Genomic DNA, 18315 nt, shown 5'->3' with positions numbered 1-18315 from the left:
AAAAAAAAATATATGCAGAACAAGAACGACTTCTTCCCAAACCGGGGGGGTCGGGGGTGGGGGGGGAAAAGGGGAGAGTTTGCTGCCTTAAAAAAAAGTGATTACAAAAAAAAACCTGCAGGAGACGACTCAGATCTCATCCCTTCAGACAAATTGCAGAATTTCCCTGTATAATTAGAAAAAACAAAAAACAAAAAACGTTTGTGCCTTCTTTTCCTCCCTCGGCTTGCCTTGCCTTGCCTCTCCCTGAAAATTCTTTGAAGGAACAACGACAACCAAAACAAAATAATAATAATAATAAGAAGAAGAAAAAGAAACAGTTTTACACGGTCAGGTTTGCTGAGAGGAATTATGTGGCTCATGCAACTAAATCTCCCAAACGGGGGCGGTGGCGGTCAAACAGCCAGTTTCTGAAAGCTGCTGCATGCACATAGGCAAATGAGCTAACAGGCCATGATGGGACTCCAGGAGACACTCAAGGAACGGGGAGATTCAAGCAGAGAGTTGCAAGCCACTCTTCCCCCCCCCTCGCACCCACCCACCCACCCCATCCCAACGCAAGCAGCTGCTTTACAGAGTTTATTCGGAGAGCCACAGCTGGCCTTCTCCAGCAATCCCACGTCCAGCCCTTTTCCAGGGAAAGGCAGTGGTATCCACGAAGTAGCTTGAGAAGCCATGTCCTTCTCTTCTCCCCCTACCCCCCCCAATTCATCAAGCAGTCCCCTAACTCCCCAGGAGGGGTGTGTGTGTGTGTGGGGGGAAAGCCCTCAGATCCATGCGGGATGTCTGTTCTTGTAACAGAAGCCAAAGGTTGGATAGTTTACGTACACAGGAAAACAAAACAATACACCAACTTTATCTTCCGAAGAGCTCCTCTGCCTTGGAAAGAGGATTTTTTTTGGGGGGGGGGTGGGAGAGGGAGGGAAGGGGAGGAATATCACTTTTTCTCTGCCCCTCCACTTCCCAAAGCTTTTAGGGCCAAGGAAGGAAAGAGGAACTTTGGTGACGAGAGGAGAGGGGGAGAAAAGGGGGCCTTGGGGTAGAAGAGACAACTCTCTAGAGCAGCGTTTCCCAACCTTAGGAACTTGAAGATGCGTGGACTTCAACTCCCAGAATTCCCCAGCCAGCTATGCTGGCTGGGGAATTCTGGGAGTTGAAGTCCACGCATCTTCAAGTTCCTAAGGTTGGGAAACGCTGCTCTAGAGGAACAGTTCTCCCAAAGCAAGGCATGAACCAAGGTTGAAGTCGGTGCTGGGGGGACGGGGGGGGGGCTGAGGGGGGGGGAGTCAGAAGGAGGGGCGAGCAGGACAGCTGCCGGGCAAGTGTAGAACAAGCGCTTGCTAAACTGGACGCAAGAGTGGAGCGGTGGCTCTCCAGGCAGCCTGACTTGGGATGCAAGGGATGCGAGACGGGCTTGGCCCGCTCTCCCTCCGAGCACCAGAGCGGCACGGACCTTCCGGGACGTGGAGATTTTGGGGTGCGCTCCTTCGGATTGCGCGGCGGCGTCCCCCTTCCCCGCTCTCTCCTCCCCCCTCTCCCCCCCACCCCCCACTACAGCCGGTCCATCCGGAAAGTGTCCTCTGTGGCGGGATCCGCAAGGACCATGTCGGGGTCGTTGAGCATGTGAAGCCCATCCAAGGTCAAGGGGTCGATTTTTAGTTCGTCCAGAGGGAACTGGGAATCTGAGTCAAAGCCGACATCCCCCACCCCGGCCAAAGAGCTGGTGAGGTCTTTCGACAGACTGGGAGGCGACTCCCCGGTCACTACAGAGAGAGAGAGAGAGAAAGAGAGAGAGGGAGAGAGAGAGAGAGAAAAAGAGGGAGAAAGAGAGAGCGAAGGAGAGAGAGAGAGAGAATTTTGATCAGGTTTGCTCAGTTTTCCCTTCAATCTGAGCTATTTGTTCTAACCCAGGGGTAGGCAACCTTGGCTCTTTTATGACTCTTGGACTTCAACTCCCAGAATTCCTCAGCCAGCATGGGGGAACTATGGCCCCTTCATGACTCGTGGACTTCAACTCCCAGAATTCCTGAGCCATTGTGGCTCAGCTTGGAAACCTCTTCCTTTCCCCTCAGCACGGCGGGCTCAGGAATTCTGGGAGTTGAAGTCCACGAGTCATAAAACAGCCATGGTTGCCTACCCGTTCTAACCCAATGAAGCTAGTAAAGAAAAAGAAAAAAAAGGAAAAACCAATGGTTCCTATTTCAAGTCACAAGTGGATGACCAATGACCATGAGCCAGGGTCTCTTGTGTCAGAGCTGCAGGATGACCAAGGAAGACCCCCCCCAACCTCAACCCATCTCCTGTTCAGTCCAAACAATTCAGGATGGGTGCTAAATTGGGGGCAGGAGGGGGGCGGGGAGTGGAAAGGCCAGTGATGGCGAACCTTTTAGAGACTGAGTACCCAAACTGCAACCCAAAACCCAGTTATGTACCGTCGGGTGCCAGGTGTGCGTGGCCTGCTGGCTGGGCGTGGTCCATGGGGGGGCGTGGCTGCGGTAGTAATGGCAGGCTGGGTGGGACTAAAAAGTTCAATCAATCAATTCCAACTTTGCGAGATCCTTTTTTTCCCCCACGAGAAATTGAAATCGATTGATTGAACCTTTTTTTGTTTTTTTTGCACACGGTGGCAGAGGCCTAAAGCGAAAAGGTTTTATAAAACCCAGCTGAAGGACTGGGACTTGGGCGGCGGCGTGCGTGCCCACAGAGAGGGCTCTGCGTGCCACCTGTGCCATGTGTGCCATAGGTTCGTCACCACGGGGCTAGGCTCTGCTTGACCCTGAACAGCTCAATTTTCCTTGAATTCAAGGTCCAGCCATTTTATAAATAATAAATAAAAAGCAGAGAGAGTTCACCAAATCTCTTAATTTTTTTTTTTGATCTCAGGGAGTTTTTAATTTCCTTTCTGGCCTTTGCTCCAGGTAACAGGACCCACTTTTAAATTATTCTGGCAATCACGAAGTTTGTCCTTGTGTTAAACGGAACAACAACACACACAAAAAAACTGATCTAGCCTTGGCCTCCAACACAAAATGCAAAAGTGTTCCTTCTTCTTTATAATAAATCTTTCAGGAGGTTAATTATCTGTCCCCACCCAGTTCTGTCTTATCTTTTCTCACTCCGGTCATTATCCCTTCATCTATCTTTAAAAAGATTCACCACAACCCTCACTTGCAAAATGCCTCCTTCTCCAAATAGGGCTGGTAATTCATAACCTACAGATCACACGCAGAATTAAACAGGACCCCTTCTGCAGCCCCCTTAACCTCCAGTTCAGAATGCTCTTCCAGTTTTTTTTAATTGTTATGGAGTTTAAGGAATGAAATTAGTGACTTGATCTCTTTAAAAAAAAAGATTACAAAAAAAGGCCATTTTTGTTTTCCTAGGGAAGGGGGCAAAAGGCTTGGAAGTTTCCTACAAGGTTTGAAGTACCCATCAACAACCCATTAACGCAATTCCTGGGGGGGGGGGAAGACTCTTGCAGCATTGCTATTCGTCAAATAAATAAATAACTTAAGCACCGCCCCCGGGTGCAAGAAAGTTTGCCTATGCCTTGAACTTAATAGGTTTAGCGGCCCACCTGCTGTCTGCATTTCCCAAAGAGCTAAAACCACAGTGTTTCGTTACCTGTCAGGATGATGTTGGGGATGTTCCCGTGGCTGGTGTAACTGAGCTGCTGTGGGTCTTGGAGACTTCCGTGGCTCCCGGTCAGCCCCATCATGGCTGCCTGGGAATAGTTGAGGGTAGAGCACGGACTGTACAAACTATTGGAGCTGATGGCGTTTTCAATCATGTTGAACTGCTCGAGCTGAAGGAAGGAATCCTGGAGATCAGATCAAAGGCCTATTTCTAAGGCCCACCAGAGGTAGGATGTGAAGGCCACCATTTCTTCCCTAGTCCTCCCCCCCCCCGGCCCACTTTTGAGATACATTGCACCTACAGACGTAAGTCCCACTTGGCTCCATCATTCGCCCTCTGCAGGGGTGGGGGAACTATGGCCCCTTTATGACTTGCGCTGGCTCAGGAATTCTGGGAATTTGAAGTCCACAAGTCATAAAACGGCCATGGTTCTCCACCTCGGCTCTAGAGCCTCGGCTAACTTTTAAGATTTGTGGGCTCCATTTCCCAGGATTCTCCAGTCGGAGTAGAAGTCCACACCACTTCGAAACGGGAGATCTTTTACAAGCAGGGGCTGAAGGCAGCCAGCTCCCCTCCTGATTTGGCTTTTGGTTCTGAAGAAGGCTAGGAGCAAACATACGCTAAGAGGAGCCAGGCTGAGTATCTAGCACCCGCCCACACGGTCAGTCTATGACCATTCCCATGGTTCTTTTCTCCTGGGTAAATGATGCTTAACGTTACTCCTAAAAACCATGTAAATGACTTTGTGTGTGGACAAGGGACACACTTGTCCATTAAACCTAAATCACTTAGCAATTAATTAATTAATTAAAAGTCATGAAAAACCATTTGTGTCAGTAGAAAAAGCAGAGCTCTCAATTCTATATACACACACACACAGAGAGAGTCATGGCCGAAATTGTTGGCACCCCAGAAATGTTTCCAGAAAATCAAGTATTTCTCACAGAAAAGTATTGCAGGAACACATGTTTTGCTATACACAGGTTTATTCCCTTTGTGTGTATTGGAACACAACAAAAAAGGGAGGAAAAAAAGCAAATTGGACATAATGTCAAACAAAACTCCAAAAATGGGCTGGACAAAATTATTGGCACCCTTAATATTTGGTTGCATACCCTTTGGAAAAAATAACTGAAATCAGTTGCTTCCTATAACCACCAATAAGCTTCTTACACCTCTCACCCGGAATTTTGGACCACTCTTCCTTTGCAAACTGCTCCAGGTCTCTCTTATTGGAAGGGCGCCTTTTCCCAACAGCAATTTTAAGATCTCTCCACAGGTGTTCAATGGGATTCAGATCTGGACTCATTGCTGGCCCCTTCAGAACTCTCCAGCGTTTTCTTGCCATCCATTTCTGGGTGCTTTTTGACATATGTTTGGGGTCATTGTCCTGCTGGAAGACCCAAGATCTCAGACGCAAACCCAGCTTTCTGACACTGGGCTCTACAGTGCGACCCAAAATCCTTTGGTAATCCTCAGATTTCATGATGCCTTGCACACATTCAAGGCACCCAGTGCCAGAGGCAGCAAAACAACCCCAAAACATCATTGAACCTCCACCACATTTCACTGTAGGTACTGTGTTCTTTTCTTTGTAGGCCCCATTTCGTTTTCGGTAAACAGTAGAATGATGTGTTTTACCAAAAAGCTCTATCTTGGTCTCATCTGTCCACAAGACGTTTTCCCAGAAGGATTTTGGCTTACTCAAGTACATTTTGGCAAACTGTAATCTTGCTTTTTTATGTCTCTGTGTCAGCAGTGGGGTCCTCCTGGGCCTCCTGCCATAGCGTTTCATTTCATTTAAATGTCGACGGATAGTTCGCGCTGACACTGATGCTCCCTGAGCCTGCAGGACAGCTTGCATTCCTTTGGAACTTGTTTAGGGCTGCTTATCCACCATCCGGACTATCCTGCGTTGCAAGCTTTCATCAATTTTTCTCTTCTGTCCAAGACCAGGGAGATTCGCTACAGTGCCATGGGTTGCAAACTTCTTGATAATGTTGCGCACTGTGGACAAAGGCAAATCTAGATCTCTGGAGATGGACTTGTAACCTTGAGATTGTTGATATTTGTCCACAATTTTGGTTCTCAAGTCCTCAGACAGTTCTCTTCTCCTCTTTCTGTTGTCCATGCTTAGTGTGGCACACACAGACACACATTGCAAAGACTAAGTGAACTTCTCTCCTTTTTATCTGCTTTCAGGTGTGATTTTTATATTGTCCACATCTCTTACTTGCCCCAGGTGAGTTTAAAGGAGCATCACATGCTTGAAACAATCTTGTTTATCCACAATTTTGAAAGGGTGCCAATAATTTTGTCCAGCCCATTTTTGGAGTTTTGTTTGACATTATGTCCAATTTACTTTTTTTCCTCCCTTTTTTGTTGTGTTCCAATACACACAAAGGGAATAAACCTTCAACCCAAAACCCACTTATGTATCATCAGGTGCCAGGTGAGAGTGGCCCATTGGGTGGGTGTGGCCCACTGGGTGGGCGTGGCTGCAGTGGTAACGGCAGACTGGGTGGGACTAAAAAGTTCAATCAATCAATTCCAACATATATACATATATACATATATACATACATATATATATGTATGTATATATGTATATATGTATATATGTATGTATGTATGTATGCATGCATGCATGTATGTATGTTTGTTGTGCTCTTATCTCTGGATCCAAAAGAATCAATTGCCTGGCCACTGATCACTGACCTGACACTTGGCAAAACACAGTCAAAATCTTAACATATCCACTTTGCTACATATTACCACAATCTTAATGGAACTTACTCCAAAGCAAGCACCACACCCCAAAAGTTTAGCAGGCTTAACTGCTAAACTTACTTCCTGCTCCTTCCCACTAGAGGGCAGCAATGCCCCACAGTTGGATAGGAGACCTTGAACTATTGCCCTAATTTCCATTCCATTAAATTCTTCTATCCTATTTATTTTTCAGCATTGGTTGATGTTGTTTGGATTTTTAAATTAAGCAGGATCAAGCCTCACCAATACTCGGAGGAAAAACCACAAGTGGTTTCCAGAGCTGTAGGCTAGATTAGGAAACTGAAAAGAAAAAAAAAGTCGCACCACATTGTTGCCACAAAAATTGCATGGGTGGATCTGTGTAATCCCAGGAATCAAGGTCAATTTTTAATCCTATTTATCTTTTGCATCTATACTTTGCTTACCTACACTTGTGGTACACAAAGCATGGGAGTCAGAACAAAGAGAAAAGTGCAATCGTTTTTGAACACGAGATTTGCACTTCAAAGGCATTCAAGATGGAGATAGGGGTACGAATGCGTTTTAGCCAGTGATATATGCTATAATGTTTCAAATTAAATTAAAAAGATAATGGTCAGTATCTTCTATTGCTCAGCTGCAAAAAGACACCGATAACCTCAGAATTGTAGAAATCTTTAAAAAAAAAAAGGTCGACTTAACAAATACAGGGCCATTCATTTTAGTTTAGGAGATAAGTGAATCTCTGAAATAACTTATGTGACATTTATTTTCCAAAATTGCCAATGGATTCACTTAATCCCACTCCCCAATTAAAATAGAGTTATTCAAAAAAAAAAGTGTGCTTGAGAACGTGAAATGGTAACCCATCTCCCCTCCTTAAGAGAAGTCAACTTCCCCATTATGTTGCAGAATTCACAATTAAACAACTCTTTCAGGATTTCGTTGCTGGGAAAATTCAATATTGAACTTAATGCAGCAAAGAAAGAAGAGGAATGAAGCTGCTTGGAAGGAGGCAAAGTCAGAATGGCACTCCGTGAAATTAGCTCTCTGTCGACCAAATTTATCTGCTGAGGTTGTTGGTACATTTCTGCTCAAGACTAGGCCCTGGTCACTTAATTCCATTCCAAATAGCCCTCAATTTATGACTACAAACGGGACCAGAATTTCAAGTTGCTAAGCAAGTCTTCCCACACTGACTTTGCTTGTCAGGAGCTAACTGGGAAGGTCACAAACGGAGATCGCTTGATCCCAGGACACTGCAAAAGTCGTAACTATGAGCCAGTTGCCAAGGGTCTGAATTTTGATCACATGACCATGGGGATGCTGCAAGGGTGGTTAAGTGCAAAGACTTCTTGTAATTTTGAATGGTCGCTGAATGAATGGTTGTTAAGTCGAGGACTACCTGTACATAAATGAAGTCCATTTCCCACTCACCTGATGGGATAAAGCATTTGCTTGCCTGGCAGTCATCTGCTGGTCGTAACAAGAGTCACCAAAGACACTCCCCAGGATGGATGTTTGCTGCAAGAAGAAAAACAGGAATTAATGTAAAGTCAAGCTCATCTCATTTTTTTATAAGTTCAGGGAGGAATTTGGCTTTCTCTTTGCCACTCCAAAATGGTGCTTCCAGGTTTTACCATTACATTTTGTGGATTATGGGATTGATTTGCTCAAATTCTACAGATAGGAAATGACTGGCAAGGCAGCGTCTCAGAGTGATTATCCAGAAACGTATAAAAGGCAGTGATAATTTGGAGCGGGAGAGGTAAAAATGGGAAATAAAGAAAAAAACCAATACATTTACAGCTCTATCCATGCTAGATAATGACTGCAGAAGAAAAACGTAAGAGTAGGAAAAGAACGCTACCATTCAGAAACATTTCTGCACACAGATTTTAAGCACTTGGGACAGAGAAACGTAACCTTGTGACATTACAAAAGTAGCAGTTGCTGAAGGGGACAATTACACGTTGACGGCATTCTGATGGGTAGATCATAGATGGCCCTCCAGAAATTGTTGACCTACACCTTTCAAAGCTCCAGCCACCTTGGACAATTCCTGGCCATTTCCCAACCTTTCCTTTCTGGCAATGGAGCTTCAAGGTCCCTTCCTGAAAAATCTGCAAAGCTCTGGAGCTAAGTTAGAGGTGGAGGAGCAGGCTGCTCCATCCCTTGGTCTCTCTGGGCCACATAGCTGTGTCCCGGAAGCAGGCACCATTTTCAAAATGGCTGCAATGAACTGTGGCTTCGCCAAGTCCTATAAACAGAGCGACCTGCTCTTCTCCCCTAACATGAGCTTTGGAGTTGCGTGTTCTGTACCAGCCTGCTACCAGCCCTGCAGAAAAGGCAGGGACAACCCCTTTTACAAGAAGGCAAGAGGCTGGAATTACGCCTGCCAAATTTATTGCTACAAAAACAAATAGAACAAGACGCAAACCAAGAAACAGGAGCTTTTCAAGCGGTTACCTTCAGCAAACCAGCCCTCCCACGCATTCCCCCTTAAATACAGTTCAGGGCGTGGCTTCTCTCTGCCTCCTTCCGAGGAGCCCCATTGCCTTCCTCTGTTTACTCCTGATTGACTGCCTCCTGCGTCGGGCGTCCTTGAACAGGGCCAGCTGTGGGTCATCTTCATCCACGCTGTCAGGCTCACACAGCTGGGTCTGCGTCGTGACCAGGTGAGAGGGGCCTGGCTGGGGGCTCTCATCAAACTGTCCAATCCCCTCAGCAAGCTCTTCAACACCCCCCTCCTCCTCCTCCTCTGAGTCGTCCGACCCAACTGCCGAACCCACAGGCTGACCCTGAATCACAACACTGCGGAGATCTTTGAAAGGTAAGTGCGTGATCCACGATGGAGAATGGGGAGGAAGGTGTGGGATCTGGGAGAAAAGCAGGTCCAAGGCCTGTGGGGAACCAGCTTGGGGGGGGCATGCACTGCAGCATCCTTGTGCTTGGTTGTAAGGATGAATGCTGTCGGGGTGCTGCATCAGCCGTAACTTTGAAACTGGATGGTAAGTACTTTTGTAAGTTGAGGACCACCTGTATGTGCCAGAACGCTAAAAGAAAACAAACTGATGTTTCAAAAGCACGAGTGTCACCAATGTCCACTAGACGACCTCAGCCAGTTCATACTACCGCAATATCCAAAATTTAAAGGTAAAAATTGCTAGAGCTGCAATTATCCGTGTCTGCATTGCCTAGCAAGGCACATTATGACGCGCCCTCTGGAGCCAAATGCAGGCCCTGCCAGGAGAGAGTGGCGGTTGCAACAGGGCGCCTGCCATTCCTTAATGACATTATGGGGATAATGAATTCTGGAGATCACAATACAATGTACAGGTAGTCCACAAGCTGCAACGATTCGTTTAGTGACCATAGCGAGAGCACTGAAAATAAGTGACTTCTGAACATTTTTCACACTTAAGAACGTTGCAGCATCCCCAGGGTCACGTGATCAAAATCCAGACGCTTGACAACGGGTTCACATTTATGACCGTTGCTGTGTCCAGGGGGTGTGTGGGGGTGGTGGTCGTGTGATCCCCTTCTGCGACCTTCTGACAAGCAAGGCCAACGGGGAAGGAAGCCAGATGCACTTCTGAATGACTCCATGGATTCACTTAACAACGGGGGCCAGAAAGGTCGTAAAATGGGGCAAAATTCACTTAACAAATGTTTCACTTAGCCACGGAAAGCTTGGGCTCAATCGTGTTCGTAAGTCGAGGGCTGCGTCTATTTGCTTGTTTTTCAATGCTAATACAGGTAGCCCTCGACGTAGAGCCGTTTGAAGTTACAGCGGCACTGGAAAAAGTGACTTACAACCAGTTCTCACGTTTACAACCACTGCAGCATCCTCAGGGTCACCTGATCGAAATCCGGGCATTTGCCAACCTGCCTGCGTTTAGGATGGTTGCGGCACCCGGGGTGTGTGTGTGTGTCACGTGACTGCTATTTGTGACCTCTCTGGCCGGCTTCTAACAAGCAAAAGTTAATACGGTTAACTGATTCAGTTAACCACAGCGATGTGCTTAACAACCATGGCAAAAAAAAGGTCATTAAAAGAGCACAACTCATTTAATATGTGCCTTACTTATTAGCTACAGAAACTCTGGCCTTAATTGTGATTGTAAGTTGAGGACAATCTGTATATTTGCTCTTGCCATTGTACAAAAATCTGACAAGCCTTCAATATCCCAAGTTTCAGATGCTTGAAACTGCATTCCCAACACTGGATCTGGTGTCAGAACAGCGATAATGCAAACTTCTGGCTTTCCCGAGGTTTTTCCACCACCACCCCTTCAATCCCACAAACCTTTGCATAGTTCGCTGAACTTACGGAATGTAAGTTGAGGAAGGCACTCCTCAGCTTACTACTATTGGGACCAGAACACTTGTCATTAAGCAGTCATTAAGTGAGTCTTGCCCAATTTTATGACCTTTTTTCTGCTGCAGCCATTAAGCGAAGCACATGGTCATTAAGCAAATCTGACTTCCCAATGAATTGGAAGCCCCTGGGAAAGTTGCAAATGGTGAAGGCATGACTCTGGAAGCTGCAACTGCCATAAATACCTTACAGGATGACAAGCCCCTAAATTTTGATCACGTGACTAGGAGGTATGCCGCAGTGGTTGTTAAGTGTGAGAACTGGCTGTAAGTCACTATTTTCAGAGCCACTGTAACTTCAAATGGTTGTTCAACAATTGGTCCTAAGGGCTATCTGTATTTTTATTTTATTCTTGCATTGGAAGGATGAAGTCTGGTAAGGAAACTTAGAATAAGAATACAATATCACAACAAGAGCAGTTACAAAGTGAAATGTGTTTGAATATTAGTAGCTCAGGATGGTAATTGGGCTGTTGGTTTGATCCTCGAGCTTGGCGATTTGGCTGCAAACGTTTCATCTCCATTCAGGGGGACAACTTCAGTGCGCTTTGAATTGTGCTGAACTGAATTGCACAATTCAATTGAATTTGAATTGTACAATTCAAAACACGTTTAAGATGTCCCCCCCCCACCCCGAACGGAGACAAAACGTTTGCAGCCAAATTGCCAAGCTCGGGGATCAAACCAACAATCCACTTACAAAGTAATTTACAAAAGGAGGTTAAAACGTAACAATACCAGCACTTAAAAAACTGGGAGTTACTGGGACTTAATTTATTTGGACAAATTTATGTTAAAGGACAATTGATTTCTAAAGGGAAAAAAAATCTACAATGGTTTTGACACCATCCACTGACCTTACCAGAGCCCTATACAATAAAAAAGAAATGGCATGTCCAATCCAGATTTAATCAAAAGAGCTGTCGTTAATATACTACATTAGAGGTCCCCAACCTTTTGGGTACCAGGGACTGGTTCCGTAGAGAGAGGTTTTTCCACGGACAGGAGGGTGTGTGGTTTTGTGTGCTGCCTGCATCCCACGGATGGGGCTTTCCTTGTTTGTGCGGACCAACTGGCATGCCCAGCCTGGTACTGGTCCACGGACCGGGGGTTGGGGACTCCTGTACTACATGAACTGTCAACTTTTGGTAGAGTGGTACCTTGGTACTCAACTGCTTTGAAACTCATCAAATTTGGTACTCAACGTAGTTTGACGGTATTCATGGTTTGTTTGGTATTCAACACATAGGCTAGAACTTGTCGTTGTCAACTGCCTTGTGACTCACAACATTACAGGTAGCCTTCAGCTTACGATGACAATTGAGCTCAAAATTTCTGTTGCTAAGTGAAACATTTGTTAAGTGAGTTTGCCCCATTTTATGACCTTTCTTGCCACAGTTGTGAAGTGAATCTCTGTAGCTGTTAAATTAATCAAACTGTTGTTAAGCAAATCTGGTTTGCCCGTCGACTTTGCTTGTCAGAAGGTCGCAAAAGGTGATCACGTGATCTCGGGATCACGTGTGCAACCGTCATAAATACGAGTCAATTGCCAAGCGCCTGAATTTTAAATGACAAGACCACGGGGATGCTACAATGGTCGTAAGTGTGAAAACTGATCATAAGTCCCTTTTTTCACTGCCGTTGTAACTCTGAACAGTCATTAAATGAACTGTTGTAAGTCAAGGACTACCTGTATTCCTTATGGGGGAAAAACTGTTTGGTAGTTATCATTTTCGGTACTCATCGGGCCTCCTGGAACATATTAAAGATGAGCACCGAGGTACCACTGTATCTGAAAATGAAATAGGGAGTAGACTATGAAATACTGCAGAAAAGGGCAGGAACAAAATGCAGTCCCATGATCTGCTAAAAATCAGAGAAACTGATAAATGAAATTTAATTTACCCGTACTGTGGGTTATACTATACCAGGGGTAGGCAACCTCGGCTCTTTTATGACTCATGGACTTCAACTCCCAGAATTCCTGAGCCAGCCAAGCTGGCTCAGGAATTCTGGGAGTTGAAGTCCATGAGTCATAAAAGAGCCGAGGTTGCCTACCCCTGTACTATACTCTGGAATGGCCATTTGTTCAGCGAAAGGGAAGTGCAGTTTTGAATCCAAATCTAAAAATGCTTCAGAGGCACCTTATGCCTCTCAGAACTTCCTTATAGAAGCTGCATAACCTTAGGAATGCAAACGCTGAGTTAACAGCACACTGGAAATCACGCACGAAGATTCCTAGACTGCTATCCCAGCAAAAACGTCTAGCTACTCCGCCTTGTCGGGAAATAGAATATTATGAGAATCTGCTCGGTTATAATTTCACCAGCTAGGGTCTTGCTCCCCTCCCAGCTATTGGAAAATATGCCATTTTATGACTGAGCAATGATGCAAAACCCTGTAATAAATGCTTTCCAGCAGCTCAGGAGATCAGCAAGAATGGATGTAGAATTTATAGAAATTTTCCCCCATGGAACCATAAATGCAGTTTTAATAACTACTGGCAGCAAAAGCTGCTCCAAAGATATTAAAACTGGGAAGTTTTTTTACTGGTTCAGCACTTCAGGATCCAAGATTAGTCCCTTTGCTGCCTTTGCAAAGAGAGTACTGGGCAAACCAGAGAAGGCTTTGCTCTGTCAACAGTTTCCTCCCTTGCCCCTTAATACAAACTGGCTGAACCCGGCTGTAAAAAAAACAAGAGGTGCACACTACAACACCTTTCACCTCTGCTTTGTCAAGAAAAGCGAATGAAACTGACTTTTAATGCAGCCCAATCCTTCAACCGAACCTAGCATCAGCAGGCCTATGCAACTGTAAAGGGTTCCTAAACACACACACACACACACACACACACACACACACACACACACACACCCTAGCTAGTGAGATAGATAGATAGATAGATAGATAGATAGATAGATAGATAGATAGATAGATAGATAGATAGATAGATAGATAGATAGATAGATAGATAGATAAAAGGTAAAGTTTCCCCCGCACATGCGTGCTAGTCATTTCCGACTCTAGGGGCCGGTGCTCATCTCCGTTTCAAAGCCGAAGAGCCAGCGCTTGTCCGAGGATGTCTCCGTGGTCATGTGGCCGGCATGACTAGACGCCAAAGGCGCACGGAACGCTGTTACCTTCCCACCAGAGTGGTCCCTATTTTTCTACTTGCATTTTCTTACGTGCTTTCAAACTGCTAGGTTGGCAGAAGCTGGGACGAGTAACAGGCGCTCACTCTGCTACGCGGCACTTGGGATTCGACCCGCCAAACTGCCGACCTTCTGATCGGCAGGCTCAGCGTCCTAACCCACTGAGCCACCGCGTCCCTTGATAGATAGATAGATATAAATTTGGATTGCTAACAAAGAATTAAAGGGAGACTGGTATAGCTATTTCAAGCTGCTTTGCTTTCATCAGCCAGCCACACCCTTCTGAGATTCGAACCTGGGCTGCTTGCACGTTAGGCAATTGTTTTAACCTCTAGGCCACAGGCTCAGGGAGGGGAAAGACTAGGGGAGGAGATATGTCTTGAGTATTTTTTTTTCTGATGCACCCTGTCGACCCAAATATACACACATACATACATACATACATACATACATACATATATATATATATATATATATATATATATATATATATATGGATCTTTGGTCATTCGGGTTTTTCCCCGCGTAGAACTAAAGGTGTAGGAGCAACGTTTCGACGGAATCCCATCTCATCATCAGGCTGGGATTCCGTCGAAACGTTGCTCCTACACCTTTAGTTCTACTCGGGGAAAAACCCGAATGACCAAAGATCCACATACAAACACCCGCAAAAACCTCAGAAAATATATATATATATATATATATATATATATATATATATATATATATATATATATATATATATGTATGTGTGTGTGTGTGTGTGTGTGTGTGTGTGTGTGTGTGTGTGTGTGTGTGTGTGTGTGTGTGTGTGTGTCTTGATATATATGGATGGAAACTAATCAAGGAGAGAAGCAACCGAGAACTAAGGAGAAACTTCCTGACAGAACAATTAACCAGTGGAACAACCTGCCTCCAGAAGTGGTGAATGCTCCAACACTGGAAGCTTTTAAGAAGAGACTGGACAGCCATTTGCCTGAAATGGTGTAGGGTTTCCTGCCTGAGCAGGGGGTTGGACTAGATGACCTCCAAGGTCCCTTCCAAATTTATTTATTTATTTATTTATTATAATATGATATAGCTATAGCTATAGATTAGATAGATAGACAGACAGACAGACAGACGGCTCTATCCAGTCTCTCTCTCTCTCTCTCTCTCTCTCTCTCTCTCCCTCCCTCCCTCCTTCCCTCCCTCCCTCCCTCCCTCCCTCCCTCTCTCTCTCTCTCTCTGCCAATTTCTTTTAACTTTGCCACACAAACTGCCATGGGTATTGATGAAATCCCAAGTGGGCAGAAAGAAAATCATAAACTTGGAAGGGATTAATTAGGTTACTGAGTCCAACCTTCTGAAGATAGACAATAAAAAAACGAGCCACTATGTCTCTTGTGTAATTTGTCCCATTATTAAACTGTTCTTATTATGAGGATTTTTTCCCCTGTAACATTCAGTTGCTGTGGGGAAAATAGGAAAAGGAAGAAGGGGTATTAAATATGTTCACCCTCTTGAGTGGCTTATAAAAAAATATTTTAAAGGAGGGATAATAAATAAAGAAGAACCTTCCTCCTGGTAACTTAAAATTTACTATTCCGAGTCTTGCACTCTGCAATGAGAAGAGGCAACCTTTCCTGTGCGGCATTTAATTTAAACCTTAATTTCTAGTTACCCAGTCATTCTAATTACTCTTTTCTGAACTGGGTCAGAACAGAATGAAAAGAATGATTACTTCCAATGATTTGGAAATTATGCTCCCATGGAATTTTTGCCTTATTTGCAGCCCCATCCCATTGCTCACTCATAAGTCGGCTTGCGATCCACTATTATTCCAAAATAATTCTCATAAATACTACAGGTAAGTCTTCAGCTGTGAACCATTAATTAGGTGACCGTTCAAAGTTACGACGGCAGTGAAAAGTGCAACATAGAAACAGTCCTCACATTTGCAACTGACACAGCATCCAAATAATCACACGATTAAAATTGGGTCGCTTGGTGTCTGACATGTATTCACAACAGGCGCAACATCCTGGGGTCCTGTAAGCATTATTTACAACCTTTAACAACCACCTTGCTTAACAATGGAGATTCTGGTCTCAATTGCGCTCGTAAGTCGAGGACTTACCTAATAATTTCCATCCCATAGCAGTGCATTTTTGTTTTCTAAGTTAAGAATCTTGTACTTTTATTTCTTAAATGTATTACTTTCGGTCGATTTCTTTTTTCAATCAGAAGACCATCAGGACTGATGTTTCTAACAGGATCGATCAAGAAGCTCATAAACCAGGAATAAAGACCAGAGATCTCTTCCAATCCGATCTCTACAATCTGATATCCAGTGGATCCTGTTTTATTCTAGCTTTCCATAAATCTCTGTTGTTCCAGGTATTTACGTGCTCCCTGGTATATTCCAAAGTAGACCACCTCTCTCGTCCCGACTACTATGCTAATAGCTACTGATAATCTAACTTACTTTTTTTTAATCAAGGTTGGCTGACTGAAGATGTGTGGGTTTCATTTCCCAGAATTCCCTAGCCAGCGTGGCTGCCTGGGACTTGAAATCTACACAACGTAAAGCTGTCTATGTTGAGAAACACCATTCTAATTTCTTCTACAAATGTACTCCTTTAAAAAAAAAGCTATCCAAATTAAAGATGTTCTTGTACTTTGCTGTTCACAAAAGAAACAAATATTCATCACATACACGTACTAGAGAAAATAGTCAAAATTCAACAAGAAGACTTTTCTTATACACAGTGGCACACTTCTCTTACGCGTTTGCTCTGTAAACATTTTAAAGATTCGAAAAGCACAAAAACAAACCCCCCACATGAATCCATACGTTCCCATTTATCCTCCTCCAATATGCATTTCATATTTTGTATGCCGCCCAGAGTTCACTAGAGTTGGGCAGTCCCCCCCCCAAAAAAAGACATAAATAAAATGCATTAAAAACGGTTTAATTCTGCACGGTGACACGTTTCAGCGTGCTTTTGGAGCCCAAGAATGGCATCGTAACCTTTTTTTTTTGAGAAAGGCAACATTTGAAAGATAATTAACACGACGAGGCGGGTATTAGTATGGGAAGAACAGGTCAGGTCAGGTGGCATCAGATTTTTAACAAGAAGGAATTCCCCAAAGGATGCCCCGTCAGCTGACCACATCCCGCCCAAGCGGACGGAGTTGAAAGCATTCAAAAAAGCTGGATAAAAAAGAAAATTAAAGAAGAGGAGAGGAAATATATGAGAAGCAAGGAATCCAAAGGCCTTAGAAGCATACAGTCCCTTACTTGAGGGGAGCTGCCAGGAGAGAAAGCTTGATTGGAGACAGGAGAAGTGGGAGACTGGTTGGCTGGGGAGCCAGCATTGCTGCGGTACTGCTGGAGTGAGCCCTACAGAAGGACACAATGTTAAGAGACTGTGGGGAAGAGGAGGAGAGGGAGAGAAAACACAGGTTTCTTTCATGTACAGGTGGGGAGGGGAGGGAGGAAAATGAGAAAAGAACAGGAGGCAAGAATAGTTCCTGGACGAATTCAGCAGCACACAGTCCTGTTCAACAATGCTCGGAGAAGTCATGAACCTAAAAACGGCTTCTCTCAAAGGTGCTTGCTTTTTTTTTTCTTTTTTCAAAAGGCGACCGGACTATTTTTTTCCTTGAGGAAGAAGGAAGACATTTCGCTTCTCATCCAAGAAGCATCTACAAGGCAGGCTACCGTGTCTACCGCGCAGCCCAATGTCTGCGGCGCAGTCCTTCCGGCAGTTCCGAGAAAGATTCCACCCCCATTTGCACGCTGATACAGGCGCAAGAAAAAAAAAAAGCCTGAAGTGGCCTCAAGAGGTCTCGGAGAGAGTGCTTAACAACCAGATGACTGCAAAGAAATATTTATTTATTATTTATTTTAATTCCATTTATATCCCGCCCTTCTCCGAAGACTCAGGGCAGCTTACAAGCTTAGCAGTAGCCTTCATTCTATGTATATGCCTGCTTCTTAGGGCTTTCACACACACACCCCAAGCGGCATTATTACAAAGTCAGCTTATTGCCCCCAACAATCTGGGTCCTCATTTTACCTACCTCGGAAGGATGGAAGGCTGAGTGAAGGCTCCCAACACCAACACACACGCACACACACCCTTCCTCTCAGAAATAATCCTTCTAACACCTCCACCCTCCTTCCAGAACCGATGAAGCTTCTTGGATGAGAAGCAAAATGCCTGCTTCTTCCTCCTCGAGGAAAAACAGCCCAGTTGCCTTTTGGGAAAAGCCTCTTTGAGACAAACAGCGACCCGGATGACTGAGAATCTCCACAGACTAAAAAAGGGTTTCTGTTATAACCCAGGATGATTCCAGGTTGCCTATTTTGCAGCGTTTCTCTTCCGCTAGAAACAGGGGAACTGAGTCACCA

At 44.8% G+C, this 18315-nt stretch overlaps 1 protein-coding gene across 2 annotated transcripts in view; it reads right to left on the bottom strand.

Annotated features, from left to right (window-relative positions):
- Positions 1 to 1551: 1551 nt before the first annotated feature.
- Positions 1552 to 18315, bottom strand: part of CRTC1 (CREB regulated transcription coactivator 1) — a gene marked incomplete at its 3' end in the record, with an annotated part of 93915 nt that continues 77151 nt past the window's right edge. Inside the window, exons 11-14 of one of the 2 annotated variants that reach the window (XM_081338974.1) lie at positions 17200 to 17301; positions 7822 to 7908; positions 3625 to 3805; positions 1552 to 1763 (exon numbers count right to left, since the gene is read on the bottom strand). In XM_081338974.1, the coding sequence (XP_081195100.1) occupies positions 1552 to 1763; positions 3625 to 3805; positions 7822 to 7908; positions 17200 to 17301 (582 nt within the window). The remainder of the gene's footprint in view (positions 1764 to 3624; positions 3806 to 7821; positions 7909 to 17199; positions 17302 to 18315) is intronic. The other variant, XM_081338973.1, reaches the window with a different exon arrangement.

This window comes from Vipera berus (genome assembly GCF_964194415.1).
Source record: "Vipera berus genome assembly, chromosome: 1".
NCBI classification, from domain to species: domain Eukaryota; kingdom Metazoa; phylum Chordata; class Lepidosauria; order Squamata; family Viperidae; genus Vipera; species Vipera berus.
Note: the sequence above shows the minus strand (reverse complement) of the source record. Positions and strands in the feature narration are given on the sequence as shown.